Source organism: Patagioenas fasciata, chromosome 1, assembly GCF_037038585.1.
Source record: "Patagioenas fasciata isolate bPatFas1 chromosome 1, bPatFas1.hap1, whole genome shotgun sequence".
Classification (NCBI taxonomy): domain Eukaryota; kingdom Metazoa; phylum Chordata; class Aves; order Columbiformes; family Columbidae; genus Patagioenas; species Patagioenas fasciata.
The window spans coordinates 150,293,006-150,315,306 of record NC_092520.1 but is presented as its reverse complement, the minus strand read 5'-3'; the positions used below and the strand labels follow the sequence as shown (position 1 = coordinate 150,315,306).

At 38.7% G+C, this 22,301-nt stretch overlaps 1 protein-coding gene across 18 annotated transcripts in view; it reads right to left on the bottom strand.

Annotated features, from left to right (window-relative positions):
• The window catches only part of ERC1 (ELKS/RAB6-interacting/CAST family member 1), a 295,118-nt gene that overhangs the window by 32,657 nt on the left and 240,160 nt on the right, over positions 1 to 22,301 (bottom strand). For 12 of the 18 annotated variants that reach the window (XR_011742041.1, XM_065859918.2, XM_065859923.2 and 9 more), the window contains one exon: positions 2,553 to 2,654. Coding sequence is in view for 17 of the 18 variants with exons in the window: in XM_065859918.2 (XP_065715990.1) it covers positions 2,553 to 2,654 (102 nt within the window). In the remaining variant the exon portion in view is untranslated. Of the gene's footprint in view, positions 1 to 912; positions 980 to 2,552; positions 2,655 to 22,301 lie in introns of all 18 variants that reach the window. The other 6 variants (XM_071817549.1, XM_071817555.1, XM_065859934.2 and 3 more) reach the window with 1 other exon arrangement.

Here is a 22,301-nt window from a genome sequence, read left to right as displayed (position 1 = left end):
AGGCATAAATGAATCCTATGTACTGTATGTAGCCTAATAATTGATATTTGACTTCTGCAGCTCTATATCAATGCTCCTGGTCAGTAAAGGATGTTTTCTTCTTTTCTAGAGAACAGGCATGAGGAGAAAGGCTCTGTCCTGCGTATTGCCTTCTCTTCTGGAAACGGGGGTTGTGGCGGAGACAATTTGATGGCAGAATATAGAAAATTGTGAATTCAGACATAGAGAAACAAAATGTTCTTTAAGTGACAAACAGCTACCAATTTCTCCCCCATTGTTTCGAGAGAACAAGGGAGATGGGAGAGGGGAATGTTCAAGGGGACATTTCTCTTTGTCTTCAAATTTCCGGAAAATTTGTATTCCTAGTTCATGTCAAGAATCATCTGTTGTGAGCTGATAAATATCTGTGACTAGTTAGGTCAGCATCCATGGCAGCAATCTCAGCAGCAGATCTCAACATGCTTAAAGCCTTCAGGAGGAACATTATCTTCAGGAGGAACATTATCTCTGAACGAATTCTTTACTAACCAGAATCGAAAAAGCATACATAGAGTTGGCTACAGTGCAAACTACTTTGAAAAAGAATCTGACTGAAAACATTTCCTCCATGAAGTCAATGATAAATGATACGAGAGACATTTCCTGCTCTCTCATACACATTAAGAGTTTGCTTTGCAGAGAAACTCAATTACATGCCCTGGAAAGTTCTCCCCACAACATCGTGAAACAATGACATGATGATTAGGAGAAGAAAATCACAAACTACACACAAAACACATGAGAAACACCCTCATGCAGAGACTACGCAAGCAAGGGGGAAGGAGCACAACCGGGTTTCACAAAGCACAAGGGAGCGAGACGTGAGAGTGACTGTCAGAAACTTTTCTATTGGCAAGAAAAGTTGATTCTCACCGTTCTGAACAAAATGGCTGAACTAAGAGCATCTGACTGGTTATGCCCAAATACCCTCCTCCTCATCCTAGCAGCGCAGAGGTGGCAATGGGAGAAAAGCCCCCGAGCAGCATGGGAATGAAATAAAGAGTTGGTTAGTATTTAAAGCAGGTATGCAAGTACAAATAGTAGTACAAAGTGTTTAATTCCTTATGCAATACTCTCAGACACTTTGATGTACAGCTTGCTTTGCTCTCTTGCAGGTTTTGTCAGTTTTTAAAACACCCCTATGTCAATGGAAAGTGTAATCAGACACCCCTCAGTCCCCAATGGGTCTCCCCTGTGAGGTCTTTGCAAGAATTTCCTTAAATGTTTAAATGCTATCTTTTCTTTACATCTTATCGTTTCGTTTCATCCATGAATGCTATGCTGCATTCATTTGCAAGCATGTACTACAGTTACACTCTGGAAATGGCTTCATTTCAGTATAGACTCACCATGCAGAAACAACAGATATTCTAAGATTTCCTCAAAATTAAGATTAGGCAAGACATTTAATTTGCAGTGTTTACACTCTCTGAAAGAAGGTAAGACCAACATTTTCCAAAAACATTGCAGAAAATTCAAGCCAGTCAATCTACAGTTCTTTATTTATCATCTGGAAGAGGTTATTACAACAAGATGCAAAAGGAAGTTACTCTGCTTTCCATATATGCCTCACTGTCTTTTGTTATAGACATGGAAAGAGATTTTTAAAGATCTATTTTTGCAAGGTGAATATGTAATTGGTTTTTTGCAATTTGCCTCCTGTACCTTACTCATAATTTCTGCATGGCACTAGGTTGGCACTTAAAGGTCTAGATCAAGATGCCTTCCTTCAAATCTCAACAATTTCTAGATGAGCCAGAGGGCAAAGAGGAGTGCCAAACATTCCTTTGCTTTGTCAAGGCTGTGATTAATGATCACTAATATTTTAATTAAACTGGAATGGATGAGATTACAACATGGGATATGCAATTATGTTGGCATTTTCTGTGCTACCCATGGGATAGGTAATCTCCCTGATAGTTATCAAGCACACGGCTGTGCTTTGTAAATGACACAGGAGGCTCCTCACTGCCTTGGAGATGGTAAATTGATTTTCCTTCAGTTCACGGCCCATTGAGTTCGTGAGGGAGCAGTCTGTGCTCATTTGGCACAGAAGCCGGGGTTTCCTCATGGGAAACAAAGGGAACTGCTCATATGCAATCCATAGATCAGAAAGCTGATCCTGGCGCATGATTTCCTGCTACTGAAGACAAGAAACAGCCCTGGATGCTCCACACACTCAAGCAGTAAGCCCGAGTTACTGGAGTCTGTATGCCAGACAGGACTCCAGTCTTGTACTTTAAGAAACATTTCTTTTTTCTCTTTCATTGTCTGGCTCCTCTTCTCCACCCACTTAATAACAGCTTGGTACTGGGAACTGTTTGTTCGCATTTCAGGATTTTTCAAGGAAGCCGACACAACAGCAACATCCATTTCTGGTTTATAACTGCACTCTGGAATGCTATTTTTGTTCCAAGGTACTGCAAGTAAGTCAGGGAAAATTACATACTACTCAAAATAATCAGCCCCCATAGTAAAAATTACTTCAAAAGCAAAACAGAGAGACACATTACCTGGTCAGGGGAGGGCTTGTGGTTGGTTTGGTTGGAATGGGAAGAGGATTTGAGGTGGTCATCCTCATAGTTGTCAGCCATCAGCTTCATACGGTTCTGAGTCTATTAAAAAAAACCAAACAACAGCCTCAGTCTAATTTCTAATGATTATAGGGACTAAGGGGAATAGGGTGCTTACACTATCCTGTATATCCAAAATTCATACATGGAAAAATTAAGACGTGCATAAAACAATAGTAGGTATTACTGTAGAAAACTGGTAAAAACTGGGAGACATATTCCAACTACTTCACTTTGAAGCTAAATTAGTTTTGCAGTTAAGTGTCTCGTCTGATTTGTACCTAACTCAACCTTGTGCTGTACACATGTGTACAGAGAAACTAATTTCTTCTCATAGAACCTTGGCGTTAAGGTTGAAACACCAATTTGGAGAACAATTAAATGAAGACATCAGTTAGATGTGCGTAAGTCAGTTAAAAAACAAACAAAAAACCAAACCAACCAAACAAAGAAATCAATTTTTAAAAAGACCAAACAAGCTGAAAATATGAATGTTGAACATAGCTTATTAGTTAAATCCACCCAGTTTCAATATGCAAATCAGTTTTCAATTGAGGAGTATGAAATTCAGGAGACTGGTTGGAAAAATGTAAATTATAGAAAAGCCTTTCTGTAAAAAAATGAAAAAGTTAATAAATAAGTTTTTGGGAAGAAAAGGTGACATAATAAAGATGTATAAAATTACAAGTTGCATACAGCTGAGCAAAGTTAGACATGGCAGCCCTGGCTGTACATACAGACTGGGGAACAAGATGCTGGAAAGCAGCTCTGCTGAGAGGGATTTGAGGGTTCTGGTGGATGGCAAGTTGAACATGAGCCAACAGCGCCTTGGCAGCCAAGAGGGCCAACCGTGTCCTGGGTGCATCCAGCACAGCATTGCCAGCCAGGCACGGAGGTGATTGTCCCGCTCTGCTCTGCACTGGTGCGGCCTCACCTGGAGCACTGGGTGCAGTTCTGGGCAACACAGGATTAAAATGACATTAAGCTACTGGAGAGGTTCTTCACCCAGAGGGTGGTGGAGCACTGGAACAGGCTCCCCAGGGAGGTGTCACGGCCCCAAGTGTGACAGTATTCAAGAAGTGATTAGACAATGTCCTCAGACACATGGTGTGAATTTTGGGGGTGTCCTATGCCGGGACAGGAGTTGAACTTGATGATTCTTGTGGCTCCCTTCCAACTCAGGACATTCTATGGTTCTATGAAAGAATTAACAAAATACGAAACAAGTTTCTTAGCTTGTTCTTAGATTTTCTCCAACTTCTCAAGAAATTTCAAGATCCAGAGGGTATATCATTTTTTACAACATAAAATATAAAATAAATTTTGTAAGAATAAATGGAATACCTTGCCTTAACATAACCATTTGAGGCAAGCAATTGTAATGAACATTAAAATATGCTACATGACTGTCTGCAAAGGACAGCGTTAGTGAGATAAAGTCCTTCTAATATACTATCCTGAAACGAGGTCCTCAAGCACCTACAAACACCCATACCAAGCAAGGAAAGAAATCTGCCTGGGCAAAACATCCCACCCATCCAGCAGGGCTTACAAGGACCATTCAAGTAGCAATGACACTCCAAGAGTAGGCTAGAGGGGACTATGAAAGAGAACTGGCTCTAGCTGGTGGTTGAACACTGTCCCAGGTTGCCCAGAGAGATGGTAGATGCCCCATCCCTGGAGACATTCAAGGCCAGGCTGGACGGGGCTCTGAGCAACCTGATCTAGTTGAAGATGTCCCTGCTCATGGCAGGGGAGTTCCACTAGATGATCTTGGAAAGTCCCTTCCAACCTAAACCATTTTATGGTTCTAGGGTCTTGCAAAGTGAGCAGTCATCCCTGCATCAGCTGCTTCACTTCAAGTCATCTGAGTGTCACTCATTGGGCACTCACACTTGGAGCAGACCTAAAACGAAGCGACGGCATTTCTCCTCCCAGCATAAAATGTTGACAAAGTCTCATATTGAGCTTTGTGGAGTCCTTGTATTCAAAAAAAATACAAAGGCTAGCCAGTCCTAAGTTAGATACGATACACAGTAAATTATGTACAGCTAGACATTGAATCATCAGAGATACACTAAAATTAAATGTCTTAAATGAAAGCTCAAAGCTCACTGTAGAAATGCCAGCTGTTGATTCAATCCCTTCATAACTGCATGCTTTCTCTCTGAAAACTCTAATTTTAATCAGCATCTCGAGGCTAGAGAATGCAGATTCTACTTGACTGTCCTCACATCATTACAGAGAAGGTCCAGGGTTTGAATCTGGATTTGATTTTATTTTGGATGAATTTAACAAAAGCTAATAGTAAATTGAGCTTAAGCAATAAGCAATTTAATAATGCAAACTCTTTATATTGTTTGCTCTGTTTTGTTAAGCAAGTTTTGCATTCCAAGTCTGACTCATCATTCATAAATCACTACTTGAAACACACTACATTAATTCTTAAGCAACCAGTTTATTGTCAAGGCGCTTTCTCCATATTTATTATGTTATTATATTTAAGGTTGGCTCTTTAACAATTTCTTCTTTGCAATGGGAGCTACTGATTTTAAATGATTTCACATTTCCTTGGCAATTTTTGGTTTTGATAATAAATAATAACTTCTTACATGGCTTTCAGCATGTATGTGGAAAAAAATCTATTAAAAAGCAGAAGTTTAGCAGAGTGTTACTATAGCACATGAACTTTTCTGAGAGTAAATGTAGCTCTTCCCAGAGAGGGAGCACGTTTTATAATATTTCATGGGAAAAAAAAGCACGTTAGCAATAATGCAGAAAAAGAATATGAAGATTTAAACATTTAAAGCACAGTATTCCTCGCAGAAAATTTGGAAGTGGAATTGAAGAGGTTCTGTACTTTTGTCACTTAGCTTCAAGCAGACTAACCTACTATTAATACTTGGCAGGAGGTATAAGAAGAAGCTGAGAGAACTGGGCTGGTTTAGCCTGAAAAACAGGAGTCTTTCTTAATTACTTGATAGGATGAAACAGAAGATGAAGCTGTACTCTTCCTGGAGGGGACAGGACAAGACACAATGGATGCAAACTGGAACACAGAAAATTCCAGTTGGAGATCAGGAAAATTCTTTTTAGAAGGAGGCTGATCAACCACCAGAAGAGGCTGCCAAGAGGCTATGGCATCCCCATCCTTGCAGACACTGAAAATGTGATGGGACAAGACTTGAACAAGCTGCTCTAGTTAGTTATGCTCTCAGCAGGTGGTTGGACACAGAGGTCCACTCCAATCTAAAGTATGTTGCAATTCTTATTATTTGGGCTTTTCTTCTTCGGATAATTTTATAGCTATCAAGCCTTGAGTTTTCCAAAGAAGAGGTAGCTAGGTTCCAAAATTCCGTCTAGTTGCTAAATATGATTTAGCTGCTTAGCTCCATTATAACCCTTTGAACACTTTAACCCTGAACAATCTCTGCAGCATCCTGATGATAACAATCATATAGGATCAGTTCACCTAGCAGGACATTTTCTATGTTCCCCCATTAATCCATCCTGGCCTTCCACTGCTTCTGCTGTTAATCTAAGACTGTGTGTTTCTGATACACAAGTCTTGGCAAGAAAACACCAAAATCAGTAGTCATTTCACTACAGGATCTAATTTACACAAGAAGAGTCTGGACAACACCCTCAGACATATGGTGTGAATTTTGGGGTTGTCCTATGCAGGGACAGGAGTTGGACTCAATGATCCTTGTGGGTCCCTTCCAGCTCAGGACATGCTATGATTATCTCTGGATTCAAGCAAAAATCAAGAGAGAAGAAAAGCAGTTTCTTTCCTGGTGGATCCCACCAAAATTTATTTTGCAACATTAAAATTCCAAGCAGTGATGCAAACCAGAACAGAGTAGATTTTTCTAATTCTCTCTATGTCAAACATTGAAATAAAAACCTTCTACTGAGGACTGGATTTGTATCTGATGAACTTCTAATTGGAAATTTTTAAAATAACTGGAAATACATGAATTCAGCTTCACTCCTATTGCTCCTCTCCAGAAAAAAATTTCAAAAGGATGGAAATTCTGAGAGCATATGGCTGTTGCAATGATTTAAAAACAAACCGTTTACTGTGGGGAACCACTCAAACATCCTGCAGTCCTGAACTGCTTTGTCATGTCGCTATTATACAATCCTCTCCCACCTTATGAGGTTATGGCTCAGATCCTAGGGCAAACATTTCTACATCACTGTAAAAAGTAGGAACAACAAAGTGGTTTAACCACTGCGTCCTGTGAGAAAATAAATGAGCAGCGCAGTCAAATTGGTTGTGTCAGGAGTGCTTTTGTCTAAAACCTCCAGAGCTTGTAAGCAGAACTAGTGACGATAAAAATCGGATGTCAGATCCAAATTTTGCTTAAAAAATACTGTGTGCCATCACAGGTACCTTCTTCATGCATGTGCAGATAAAATGCTAGAATGAAAGAAAAAAAAACAGGACAAAACTCCACAACTCAATATGCTTCTTGATTTTTTCTTCAGAAGGTTTATTTTTTTGTTGAGAGCACAGATTTTGTAACCTCACTCCTTGCCCTCCAATCACACATGCCCCCAAAACCCCAAACCTTGTCAAAGCACCTAACAACTCTCTGTAGTGTCCCAGTTATCACTGTGCAAAAAACCAGTCCCAAATCCTTTAGCCTAGTGCCAATCCTCAGAGTTACTGAAGAGCCATCACACACTCTCAAAGGCTGAAAGGCAGGAAGGACTGTGGAGAACTTGCCACAAGAGGTCTGCAGACCAGAGCCTGAACCACAGGTCACAAGTATAACATTTGCAGGGGTATTGTATCTAAAAAATAACCCCAACTTCTTCTGGTTATATATTAGACTATACTCTAGTACTATCAGATCTTGCCCACCCTCCCCTTTTTCACCCAGAACTTCCGCAGTTGTCCTTTTGCCTCTCCTATACACTTATTCTTAACGGCCGTCTTGCTTCTCATCATTATTTAACCCTGGCCTCTGTCCTATCCCTTGCTACAGCAGGCAGTTATATTATAAGAAAAAAGCACCAGGAGAAAATATGAGATAACTTTGTTTTAACCATAAATGTGAACGGTCAGCATCAGCACTTCTTTTAAAGGTGCTCTCTTTCCTTTTTTTCATGGTTCTGCAGAGATCTCACCCTATTTTCACCATCTTTTTTTCTGGTTATCATACAGTTTACTTCTGCCTGTATTCTACAATCACTATAAATGTTTGGGTAAACAAGGAAATTACCATGGAGTAGACTATTTCTAATGCAGCCAGCACCTGAAAACATTCATTCCAAACAGTACATTTATAATATTTTAGCTGCCAAAACTGTAGCCATGGTGAATTTTGTTTAAGAATCACTAAGTTCCTCCTGCATGGATGTACCGCTTCAAAGCACATTCTTACTGGTAGGTTCCTAAGAGTAAGTTATTTTATGTTCACTGCAGGCTACACTGGTGGCTTGTTTGTGCACCTCCACCCTGAAGACCAAACGAATAGATTTTATCACCGTTAAAATTATTACACGAGAAAAAACAGAACTGATGCTGATCCACAAAGGGAAAGTCAGAGACATATTCTGGAAAATGGCTGGTAAAAGCTAGAGGAGTCCTGCTCAGGTCTGACAAACTCCTTTTAGTGGAATTCCACGTATAAATTTGAAACCCACAGATTTAACTGCAGACATTGTTTATAATATATTTTAGAGAATGCTTTTATTTGAAAGCTTGCACCAAGCTGTATGTTACAATGAGAATACATACCTTTATTAAGCATTTCTGCATGATAGCTAAGGTTCTGGTAACCATTACCCTGGCAAGTTTTTGAAACCAAATTTCATTCATAGTAATCACACATTTCTGTATCTCTAGGCAAGACCTCTAATAAGCAGCAGATACTAGCTATATAAACTGTGCATTCTCTATACTGCTCTAGTCTGCTTCTTACTCACATTGCAGTAACTTATTCAAAGACTTATTCAACACAGCAAAAAACATGACATCAGTGACTACTTTCTCATTTTTTGTAAAATATTTGAGTTGGGTTATTTCTGGCTTTGCTAACCAGTCTAAACAAGCTTTATTAATCCTCAAAGGTAGAGTTTAAAAAGACCCACATTAAGTAAATGTTAATACAATGACTGTACTAGTGACAAATGTGTATGTGGTGCAGACAGTGTGTCAGCAAGTTAAGGGAGTCATCCCATTTCAATCTGAGTTGAATGTTTCACTGGAAGTACACACACGCAAATGCAACAATTCAGAAACCTTTTCACCACTAATGGCATAGAAACATAACTTAAAAAAAAAAAGAAAAAGCCCGAGTTTCTTTGTTTTGTGCCTAATTCAGCATCTCTGAAGATGATGTTCTTGCAAAGACTTCCAGATAGACCTTTTATGTTTGCTGAGAACATGTGGTGAGCCATATGCCCTCTAAATATCTGCCATACTTCCTGTAAATATCTCTGTGTCAGAAACACAGAGAGAATAATCTCTCCTCGCCTATTGTTAGAATGTGATGCCTTGTATAGCTACCCTGAGTATATCTGTACCTACCTTGAGTGTCTACCTACCTTGAGTGTCTACCTACCTTGAGCACAGGGTCTCTGAAAGATTGTGTCAAATATTTTACTCTCTGTTCACTTCCCATTCATGAAATTTAATGATCTGGGAGACATTTTTCAAATTTGTAAAAAGATGGCACATGCTGAGTTGTCATTTTTGTTTGTAAGTTTTAAAAGACGCACCATCAAGCTAGGTTTGGTTTTCCTTTCGGCTATGTTTAAGATTAGCAACTGTGACTCCTCTGTTAGCAGCAAACAAACACACTGTTCAGCTGCACAAAAACGAAAACCATTCCTGTTAACTCAGTTCTGTACATCCTGAGCCTGTGTTTTTGTGAGCCAAACAAAGAGCACGTGCAGCATGCAGCTGCTGGGGTTTGTCAAAGCCTGCAGGATTTAACCCAGATTCTACCTGAGATAGAGCCTTCTGCATGCATTGTTGGCAATGCTACAACCATGTTACACTATAAAGTGAAACACTTTATCAGTCTGGTTAATTTCTGTGCTTAACAATTGCATTTTTCTATTCATCTCTCCACATGTGATAATTACAGAGAAACTTCATTCTGGAGAATTCATACTCAAAACCCCATGAACTAAATTAAAGGAGGCAGATAAGTTAGATATGAAGTTCTCCTGGAGGCTTGACACATCTACTTATAACTACATGGATTTAAAAAATAAACTTGGAACTGAAATTTTGCTCCTACAGGAATGCACCTCTTGGAGCTTTATTCCTTAGGAGATTAACAAGTAACTAAGGGTTTACCGGATGCCAAAGCTTATTGAAATCTATTGCTCTGACTCCTATATAAAGAAAACCAGTGACACAAAAGACAATCCAAGTCAGATCTTGTGTTTGGGTTTCCTTATTGTGTTATACCAGGGGAACACTACAATATGTGTTCCTTTAGCTCTCTTGTACTCTCTTTAGAGATAACTCAGGCTGTGTTTAAGGTTGACCGATCACTGTTAATGGAACTGCCCTTCTCAATTATTTGTTTTGTTCACAAGAGCTGGAATCTGCCCAGTCCCAGGTTTAAAAGGAAACTAAGAAAAAAAATACAATAAATTCTCTCCTTCTCTCATGGTTAACTAGTCAGGAGCAAACCAAGTACGTTAATTCTTTGGCATCTTTCCACTGCATGCCAGGGTCTTCAGTGGAAAGCTCACTAAGGTGTATTTTCCTCCATCTCAAAGATGTCTGAGCAAGGGCTGCAGTCTGTGAACATTTACCACCATATTGTAAATTAAGCCTAATATGTACCGATTGAGTGGTTTATGCATCAAAAGGACAGGATCAAAAGGACAAATGGTATCCTGCGACAACATCTTCAAAGAATTCTGGATCCCTCATGCTACACAAAACCAAAGAAATGATCTACTGAAATTGATCTGAAGATGGCAACAGCAAGCAAAATGAGTTGCTGTTCTAATTCTTAAGATGAAATCAAAGAAATGGTTATATTCACCTTCCAGTCATGAGCACATAAAACCTCTACACTCTAAGTTGAAAGTAAGCAGGTAAATACTTTTTGGATTACAACCCTGCCCTGTGGGGCAGTTTGCTAGGGCAAGTCTGATGTTGGTTCCATGCCACAGCAGAGAAGGGCCCTACTGCAGAATTTGCTGCCAGAGAATGTAAGATCAGTATCCTTTACTGCCACATGCCCTGAAAGCAAAAAGCCTCATTTATTTAAATTAGCTTAACAGTAACTGGTTTTTGCTAGATCATGCTGCTACATCCATTCTCCATCTATTGTGCCGTCTTCATTACTTCTTTCATCGGTTAAGAATTGATTTCTTTTGCAGACAGCATGGCTACCCTGGAAGAGCATAAGAGTCCACTTTATTACCCATTTCATGCTGGCTAATGAAATCTGCGTGCTTTGGGTTTGTATCCTACATCTTCTAAGCATGGCCTTCAACCCTATAATAATCTCTTTCTCCAGCCTGCCTCCCCCGTACTGTCTCCAGGCAAGAGTCAGCTGGGACCAGTGTGAAAGTATGTATGTTCTGAATGGCCAGCCATGTGCATGTGCTACAGCCAAACAAAATATATCACGGCTCAATTCTTCCTCACTTCCCTGTGTGGGAGCACTACTTGGGGCTTTTTCCTCCTCTACCCAGCTGTGGATGTTAATTAAGCTCCTATAAGTTACATGATCTTTGAGACTTCTTTCCCTCTGTCAGATTTGGTTGAAAATGGCCAATAAATTGAAAAGTTACTTGGTAGGAACTACAGTTCACCTAAGCAGATGGATAGATCTGTCATTTAAACTCTTCTTTGGAGGACTTTAGGACAAAAGCCGGTCCAAACTAGCATGTTTTGTTCAAGTTGAAAGAGTTTGGATGTAGTGTCTCAACATATCCTTCCATGAAACATTTTACAGTTTTCTGATACCAGACTCCATGCCTTTCTATAAGATTCTGGGAGGCTGAATTGCTACAAATTCTCCAGTGAACAGCAGCAAGTGTCTCATGTTTAGTTCATGTGTCTGCCGAATGTTTAATATATACAGTTTATTCAGTCTCTTTAACCTACTTTGATACATATCACCAAGGACAACTCACTTGAACAAAAAAGTGAAATGCTACCTCTATAACAGTGTGAAAGAAAATACCATTTTTTTCATGGTCCTTATTACTCAAACTGTTGAAAAATCCTGACTGTACTTCTCCCCTTGCTCATTCTTCCCCTCTCGTGGTATGTTTGTGGGTCCAAGCTAAAGATTTAATCTTATGTTTCATTGATCGAGAGAAAAACAAAGACAAAAATGCAATCATAAAAACAAGCTGAAATGTATTTTGGAGCATAAACACTCATAAAAACTTTGATAGGTTGGTGATATATGTGTTTTATGAAGCAAAATGTAGAAGATGTCTCAGGTTATGCTAAAGCTGGAAATGCATTCCAACAGTTTAAGAATCCTATGATTACTTTAAACTTGTGCAATTTAAGAGCCAATGTTAAGCACCAGCAATAAGGTTAATCTTACAAAATTTAGAAACATCTGAAAGCAAGCCTTCTAAACTACCTACACAGTATCCCATAGAACAGGCAACTATTTTTATCAAAAACAGAAAAAGCTTTGTTTGACATAGTTGACTGACATAGTTCCCTTTTCACTTCAGTTTCACTCCAAACCATGCTCATCTTTCTCTCTTCTACTTCACTTTGTCCCTCTTTCCTTTGTTATTCTTTCTGTTTGGTTCTCCTTCTCCAAGTAAACTCACTTTTCCTCAGTTTCACAAAGCTGCTTGTGTAACACAACTGCCTTGGTCACTCTGCTTGTGTCTCATAGTTTTTCTCCTAGTCTGAAATCAGAAAACTTCTCAGTCCAGCAATATCTATAAAAACTGATCGGCTAACTCTCATCTAACAGTCTATACACAATATGCACCCTACTGTAAAATCTTAAAACCTCATCATGATCCCCTGCTTTCAAAAAATCATTTGTAGGCCATCTGCTCACTTATATCTACATACTCCTTTCCTAGCTGATATCATTTGGAAGTTTTCAAATCTTTGTCTACTATGATGGTGTCTTTACAATAACTATAGTAGAAGTATTCCTTTATCAAGGTATTTTTATTTTTGTAAGGTATATATCACAGAATCACAGAATATTAGGGATTGGAGAGGACCTCAAGAGATAATCTAATATCAGTGTTTTTACCTCTTAAAGGCTTACATATTTTTATTTTTATATGACTCACTGCTTCAACTACATTTGTGTGCAGCCTCAAAGAACTGTGAATAGCAACCCCCATCTATACATGCTGTTCTTGGCAAAAAAAATAGTTATGTACAGATACAAATTCCTAGATGCTAAAGTGATGTGAGCTGCTCAGTATCATCTCAACACAGACTGTCTGTAACTGCCCAGAACCCAGCTCTGGGTGTATACATGAATGTGTCTGTGTCTACATGATATAAACAGTGTTGATAGCAACTTCTTTAAAAAAGCCACACCGAAACCTCAAGACTATTTATGCTTGTTCTGAAATTAGTTTTAAAAGCTGTTGTGTATAAAAGAAAAAGAAAACCAATATTATTCTTTTTCTGCCTTGCTTTCATCTTTGAATCTACGCAAAACCCTCCATGGTAACTGCTGGAGGGAAGAGTTAAAAGGGCATTTCCTTTGACAACCAACAGAGCTTTGCTACCCCAATCGAAATTAAAGCTAAGAATTTTCTCTGTAAAGCCGATTATTGGGGTTGACATCGATGCAGAAGAGCCCTGCCTCCTAAGGCTCATACAAGCATACAGACATCACATTCCTGTCTGTCCACACTGTCTGTGCGTGTGGTCTGCAGACACAAGATTCCTGTCCGTCCACACTGTCCCTGTGTTTGGTCCACGGAGCCCGGATTCCAGCCCAGCACATGTGCAGCACAGAGCTGGACAGATGATTCCTGTCCATATGCCCCGCTCTTACACAAGCAAGGGGAATCACAATAAACCAATATTTTTCTTTTTTTTTTTTTTTAATTTCTGCAGAGGTTGATTTTTCTTATTTAGTCTGCATCAAAGCTTAGATAACAGCACTAGCTGGAAAGACTGAAAAATCATTCAGGTTTTCTACTGTATTAATGCCAAAATTGTTCTTACCAAGGAAACAAGTTGTCTTCCTTTCTACAAAATTCATGGCACACAATATGTAGAGATGTGCCAGGTCTGGACAGATGAATGACTGTAAGGTGTCTGCATTTCAGACAGTATTCCCTGTTCTATTCCTAATTTGTTGTCCTTCTGTGTTTTCCATTATATTATGCCATTACATGGGAGTAGAGGCCCACCCAATGATCACCATAAAGCACACTGTAAAGCTTAGAAAATTACATCTCCCCAAAATAAAAAGGTTTGTGGAACAAGATGAAAAAACAGTCTGTTATACCGTCAGTGTTTTTTCCTTAATAATCCTAACCCTTTTACTGCGAAATCATTTAACTTAGATAGGGGAAGCCGCATGTTAAAGAGCCCTGACAAAGCAGAGGAAGAAGTAGAGATGAATGAAGAGGAGGACAGGGCAACCTCAGCTGATTTATTTGCAACTAGAAGACCTAGGAGGAAACAAGGAAGCCTTCATATTTTTTTAAGACCTCTGTGTATCATAAAAAAGGTCGCTGGCTGACAACGGAGAAGGACTTGCTAGTTTTGGTAATCATGAAAAGGGGGAAGAAAAGAGAGATATCTAGAAATCTTTTCATCATCTGATAGTGATGCAAAGGATAGAGATGGACAATAAGGAACCAGTCTTAGTCTGCACTTCCCAGTCTGTGGATCCTCCCCATCCAATCTGTGGATCCTTCTTTTTCCAGTCCAGAAGAACATACGTATTGGTCTTTAGTTATAGCATAAATAATAGTTTCTGCAATATTACATATTTCTAAGTCTATATCTGAAGAAAGTTCCGAATTTTGGGGAATACTTTCAGTGCATTCTGTGTAGTCACTTCTATAACTTCTTCAACTGGAATTCCTTTAATTTTGGCAATATATCCTGCAGCAATGTAAATATTTTTTGGTTCATTTCTCATCTGTTTTCAGGTCCCAGAGCAGGAGAGTCAGTTTCTAAGCACACCTTGCCCATCTCTCTATGGTGTACAAAACGAAGATCTGTGTGTATAAATAAATATATTTCCCCTTATAAGAAGAAAAAAACCATCTTGAATGAGAAGGTATTGTACTTATTACTTCCACCGAGCAAATAAACCCGTACGGTCTTCCAAGTTTTAAAGAACTTAGGCATGCGTGTGTTCTTAAGGATTACTATATTGCTTTTATTATTTTTCCAACACCATCAATGTCAGCAGTTGGCAGAAGTTTGGGTTGCTAACTGTAATAAAAGAGGTGAAGCCAAGGATATATCTACCAGTGTTTTGGAAATGGAGTCCACACTGGCTTGGTATCAGAAGTTGTAGTTAAATTTCAGGTTGACGTGAAGAAAGTGAAAATAGCAATTTCATAAACTATTAAAAGGATTAAGTCTGGTGCAACAGTGAAGTTGAATGTTTAAAAAAAGTCACGTTTCCCCTCCAAACAAAAATCTACTGTAAAAACAAGAGGTACCTAGATTGTTCAGATCCTGAGAAGAACTTGGCTGGAGTCATCTGTGAGGGTTCCATTTATTTTTTGTTTACTCAATTACAGGAAATATTTGCATTCACACTAAGACAGAGAGGAACTGGTGGTAAACAGAAAGAAGAGGACAAAAGACTAAGTTCTGTGACCGTAAAGTTGTGCTCAAAGGGAATAATACCCCTAATAAAACGGCTACCCCTTAACCAGGGCTGTATTCAAGGTATTTTCAAAGACCATTGCTTTCCCCAGGCACGTGTACTGTCATCAGTTTTTAATATATATTTGGAGACTAAAGCTGTATGGAATTTAAGACATTAATATTCACCTATACTATTGACTATCTAAAATTGTGCAACATGTTATTGCACAAGTAAATTTACTCATATTTGAAACTGAGGGTGCCTGACACTGATTGCTTCATTGATCTCACACCCACAGAAATGCTCGATTATGTCAAGTAAAATCAGGCAGCAAACTTTTGATAACTAAGTTTTAAACTGATTTTGTCTTTACGCATGATCTTGGACCAATCTCTATAAGCACTTCTTGGTGCGGAAAAGACTCAATCCTCTGGTATCACATTTAAAGTCAAAGAAGAGACAGAAACTGTTCCTTTATTTTGTGTTCCATACAGGTCCACTCAGACAGAGCAGAACACAACAGCCCCAAAGATGATCTGTCAAAATCACTACCTTGTATTCGACAGCATCATCTGCAAACCCCCATTTAAAGGAAGGGCTGGCAGCAGGATCTCTATCAGAATTGACTTTCTCACCTTTATCTTTCAGAATTGGCAGCTGATACCAGAATCCTCACAGCTTCCCAAGTCAGCAGAAAAACATCTGTCCTCTCACTACACACATTCACAAATTTCAAGTGACATAAAGCATTACCTCTAGGGAAAGACTACACACCTTTTCTTTGGTCATGAATATTTTTTCATCTTAGAAGAACGGTGCAGAGAACAGAATGTACTTATTAACAAGTAAAATGCATAATTTATTCAGCATCAAAACATGAATTAAGACTTGGATTCTTTAGAATATAACACCATCAATTTAACAGAACTGAGGGGAGTCTGCAGCCATCAGCACCATCCATTTATAGAAGCTATCAAATAACTAATACCTAACTTCATAAATCTATGGCTCCTTTTGAGAAACCTGATATATTATTCTATCAGTTTCCACAAATTATTATGTAAATTAGTGAAGGGTTAGTATCAAGAAACTAGTAGTAATTGACAGCATATATCTTAGATTTTTAACTGCAACATGAGGCTTCTGTTGTCCCCTGCACTACCTATTAGTTAGCCTGAGATATAGCATACTGGATTAGGCTCAATCAGATTGATTCAAAAAGAGAAATTATTTTTGGAATTCTAAGGAGTTTAATATAGTGGATGAGAAAAAAAAATCAGTAGACTGAGAGGTATTTCAGTGCATAAACTCAAAAATACCCAAGACTACTGTTCATCAACAGCTCACTATTTACTGAAGCTGAAGTTCACTCTGTACAGTTAAGCCTTAATTTTTCATTCTAATGCTTTTAAGATGGAGGGGATTAAAATTCTCTATTGCAGACTATGTATTTTTCCCTACTCTGGCAAAAAAACCACTGATTATGTTACTCCCCTGATAACACAGTAAAATCCCAAACATGTAATAAATTGTACCTTGTAGATCATTAATTTTCATTACATATTTCTAGGTGCACAATTCTTTCCACGATTCCTCCTTCAAGTAAAGAATACATTACTGACATATTAAGTCATACAACTCTAATCAGTAACCTACTTGAAACCTTCTGCATATTTAGTTTATTAATCCACTCAGTCACCTGCTATCTCTGACTTCACCTTCTCCTTACACATTTTTGGAACACACCTTGCATCACCTATCACCTCACCACATATAAATCTTACACAAATTAAAACCAATGCTAAAGCTTGTATAATGCTCTTCAGCTGTCTGCCACTATCTTTCTCCTAACTATCAGTATGTGAATTGCTTTTTATATAAGACAGTGTTTAAAGTCACAAGTTCATTAGGCTTTTTTATCCAAACAGAAGTAACGACAAACCACATCTTGCTTTATAGCTTTAGTGTGAAACTGTTCAGTGTGTTGTGTGTTCCCAGTGGAATAATAGTAATAAATGTAGGAACAGATAATCATAATATACCAAGTTACCTCATCTTCCATTCAAAATGTGCTAAAGAGGTATGTGTCTCTTCTAGACAATTGCCAGTGTCAGGTAAGACAACCCAAATGAACAGGAATAATTTAGCACAGAAAAAGCTGCATCTAATCAATGAAATATCAGGATGGTTACACACTCATCTTGGAAAATCGAAGTATTTTTACTGAGTTCAAAGAAGTAATTCCAAATCTTCCGGTATCTGAGATTTTGTTGTGAAATTCATGTTTCTTCACAACAAATATATTAATGGGTTTATCTCATCAAGATTATTGACATGTTTAAGTGGAATACTCTCCGTCACCAAAACTTCAGAGTTCCCTGAACAATGTATCCAAATGACAAGATTGAAATGTAATCATAAACTCACTGTATTTTCTGGTCAGCCTTCAAACATCGTCAATTCAAATACCACAAGAGTGATGCCAAGCCAACCCGGCCACAAGAACTGATTGTTGGAAAGTCTCAAATATTTTACCCCTGAGTCACATCCTGCTGCTGGACAACAAATAGGGAGTAGTTGTGTATGGATACTTTCCAACTACCCCACAAACTGTAGAAGTTCAGCAAAAGAAGATGCACCCATCTTTTTATTCCTTGAATGAACAACTATTGGCAATCTCGAGTTCTTCTAAACTGCTCTTTCTGAGCTTTTGCATCTATGTCACAAACTCATCAGCTGACACAAAGACTCTCAGAAAGCTGAGGGAGGGTAACTGTTCTCAACATAAAATTCGGAGCACAGAAATCTCATAGAAATAAATACATAAATGCTCTGTTGGATGTGTGGATTAAAAAGACCTGTTCTAATACCCTTTCTTTATTTAACTGAAAAATGGTGCCTATCAGATCAGTAGTTTGTGCCGTGATAACTATAGAAAACCATCACATGGTACAACTGCCATGTGAAATAACAGTGACTTTATAGACTTTGTACTAATTCACAGATTAAGGAATTATTATTTTTTAGGCACAAGGTTAGGTTTCCTAGTGCAGCCTTTTGAAGAAAACAAGCTCACTCAGTGTTCTTAACTCTTTAATACCTTGGTCCTCCCACTGTAGGCTTAACAATTTTAACTGATGTCAAACACCAGAAGGTTGGTTGTTGCTCACAGAAATGGGATACAGAGTGTCTCAACTCTCGTCCTGCAATCCTGATCTTCTAGTCAGGGACAATGTTGCTTAAATAACTTAGTATAGGAGTTCATAACACTGTAAATGTCACAGTAAATGTTGTCAGCAACTATCCAATTAATTTACATTTATTTGTGGAAATTTTTAGCGAATTAGAAAGTTCTAATACTATAATATGAAAATCTTAACAAAAATCACAAAATGGAGGAATATTTCCAATAGACTAAAACAGGTTTTTGAAAACTGAGATTGAACTTGGGAAATATTAGTCCATAGAGTATTTTTTAAACTGTTACGAATGTCTAGAAAGAAGGGGTAGCATGTACTGTGTTGTCATTTGAGTCCCAAAGTACTTTTATAAACATTAAAGCTCAGTCCCTCAGTGAGGCAAAAACCTTTCCCTTCAAGCAAACCTACAAAGCCACCATTGCGATGCCCTAGAAGTGAAGGCACAAACAGAAAGCAGACATGGCCAACAGAGAGTTCCTTTCTCCCACACCATGAGGCCAGCGACGGCAAGGAGCTCACTTTTTTGTTAGTAATTCAAGAGGCAGAGGGTAAAAGTAAAAGGAGGAGGGAGAGGAGAACGAGAGTCTAAGTAATACCACGGGAAGATGAAATGTTGCCCCAGGAAAGACTGCTGACACTGCATGGAGTGCTGTTACTGTGGTAATTGATGATTAAAAGTGATGGGAAAAAAGTCTGGAGCACATGGCAGGAGGAAGGTGCTTTCTTTTAATCCGTGAGGGCTTCTTGTGCTGTGCTTCAGGCAGCGACGTTCAAGGACAAGACAAAGCTTTGCTTTCTGTGCCTGCTTGGCTGCTGTTGGGGCGCCAGGGTCTGCTCCTGGCAGAGATCCCCACCTGACAGGAACAATTACTGAGGACCAAAGCCTGGCAAAACCAGCAGCGGCGTGATTGATAATCTGGATGGATTACAGGTCTTTGACAAAAGCCACAGTGCTTAAATTTGATAGCTGGCAATGCTTGATGAGAGCCAATTAGTGGATATATATTCACTTCAGCCAGAATTTTCTTCTGTTTATAGTCCAATAGCTTCCTGAGTAGGAACAAAGTGATTTCCCCCACTTTTGCCTGCTCATATGTATACCAGCCACACTGTCAGTACAGCCATGAATATACTATAAAACCCACTTTTTTTGGTATCTTTGTATATCAAAGCCCGTAGATTCAAATTTTGTAAAGCTGCATTTGACCCTACAGATAGTGATAGTACATGAACCTGAAAATAGATGACTTTACACTCACTCCATGTACCACGCAGTGTGTAAACAAGTCTGCGACTGCACTGTTTAGGTAACAAGTCTGCTATAAGTGACAATAGTTCTCAAAATGTTTCATTATTCCTTGAAAATTTTCTGGCAAAGCACATTAATCTGTCTGCTGCTGTTCTGAACAAGTTAGCCTGGCATTTGGAGAACGCCAGAATTCACAGAGTACCTTCTGTTCTGCCCAATACATGCAGGAACCTCTGACATGCAACTCCTCTTCAAACTCATCTGTCCTTCACTTTCTTATCACATAGGTTTTCTTTCCACACTTTTGCATCTATTTCCACTCTTGCTAGTGCAACCACGTGGGTACTGTGGTGAAGAGATCAATAAACAAAGATGGATCCAAGTGTCCTGAATCTCATCACTTGTTTCAAACATTAACTTTTACTTTGTTTTCTCTGCTATAAAGATGCCAACTTCACCACACTTAGACAACTTGAATACTTTCTAGACTTCCTAAGTCCCCTTCTGACAGAGGTTTGAGAGGTACTTCCACTCATTAAACTTCAGTGGGCACCATCACACCACTGGGACCTCTCAGATGCTCTCAGAGAACAATGGTAGTTCTGTCATTGAAACAGTACTATACTCAGTAATTACCTGCAGTGCTTGTACCCATGTCACCCAAAGAAGAAATTCATCTGCTAATAGGGTAATCATGCTCATCAGACAGTTTCAAACCACAACAGCTAAGGCAAAGCAAAGACTAAGTGCATGCCTCACAGAATCTGTATTATTTCATCAGGCAGGGTGGTAATAAAAACTGCCAGAAGTATGGCCGTGCTGATACAGCTCCACAGCAGCAAGAAGAAAACACTCGTCCGTCAGTCTCCTTTGACCTGTTTTACATTCTCCTGTTACAAAGAGAAATGACTCGAACCAGTGGAACTTCACTTCGGAAAAGTTCACAGCAGAGGAGTGTCAGGTGTCAGTGTGAGAGGTTTCCAGGGAAACAAGTAACAGTGGAAAAATAGCATTTTCGGGGCGAGAAGCTATTCTGGAATCTAAAATTCTTTCCTCTTCCTTGTGATCCCGTGAACCACATTTACTTGAGAAACAAATCTTCACAGTACCTTGGCCTCACAAGGAAAGCCAGCCAAAATCTTTGCAGGAAGAAGCACAAACTAGCACAGAGAAAACAGCTTTGGGACTTGCATGGCTAGATGAAATATATATTAAATATTGCATAAATGCTAACTATTAATACTACTAGTCATCGCCAAAGAGTTCCTCTCAATTTATGGGAATGGTAAATAAAAGCCACTCAAATTCATGCTGGCCCACAGAGGAAGGAATGATCATGATGAGGATAGAGAAGTAGAAGGGAATGACAGGTATTTAAGATTCCTTTGAATGATAAGCAAGCTGACTACATAACCCATACTTCTAATAGTATGAGGTTTCATATCTCCCTTCATTAAAACAGAAAGGAGCTTTTTTCACCAAGTATAAGCAAACAGCAAGAGTGTATATGTCAAGAACAGGAAAGGAGAGGGACTGTATGAAATCGAAGTACTAAGGGAGGAAGAAAACGTAGACATTAGAAATATATATTAGAATGAAAAGGAAGCTGAATACAAAGGTTGATCTGCTACTCAGTCAAAAGTGAAAGTCATAAAAAATTAAAGCCGAGAAGCTCAAAGTGGTCCTGCCTTCTCTGTGTCAGTCTTCACTAAAGTCTGTACTAAGGTGAATAACAAAATTTATTTCAATACTCAGAGCATAACATTTTAGGGCAGGAAAGGAAAAGAACAAATGAGATGCTACTCAAAACCAACTCAGATATCTTTGAATTTTCTAGCTCTGACTATACTATACTAGGAAAGAGTTTATCTACTATAATGAAAGCTACTATTGGTTGTTTTTGGGAACCTGTGGGAACCGGTGAGGTTTTGGAAAACTCCATTAGGGTTTCTGACAACGTCTCACATGATATGCACATGAACAAATTCAGGTATGGAGAAGCCTTATTTTGAGTTTTGTCCAGTTTGGGATACCACACTTGGAGAAAGAAAAAGACAAATAACAACTGGAATGATCAGATACCTAGAAAACAAGACACCTGAAAACCGGAACTGCCTAGTTTAGAGAACAACACAAGAGGAGATACCTCTGTGTAAACCAAAAGAGTTGCTAAAAAGTGCAAAGAAATAGTATTTTTTTTCTATGCCCATAACAGACAGAAAAGGTAGTAATGAGCTTTAATTGCAGTAAGGGTGATTACACATGTGCAGTACCATTATAAAGATGGATGAGCCATAGAAAAGACTTCCCAAGACCGAAAGTCTCTTTACTAATAGTCTTTAAGAAGAGATTACATGTATAATCAATTCTGCTTTGAAGTGAAAGACATTTTCTATGATTAAAATACAAAAATGTTGGTACAAAACTACTCGAGAAATTATACTCCGTAGTAGTTATCAAC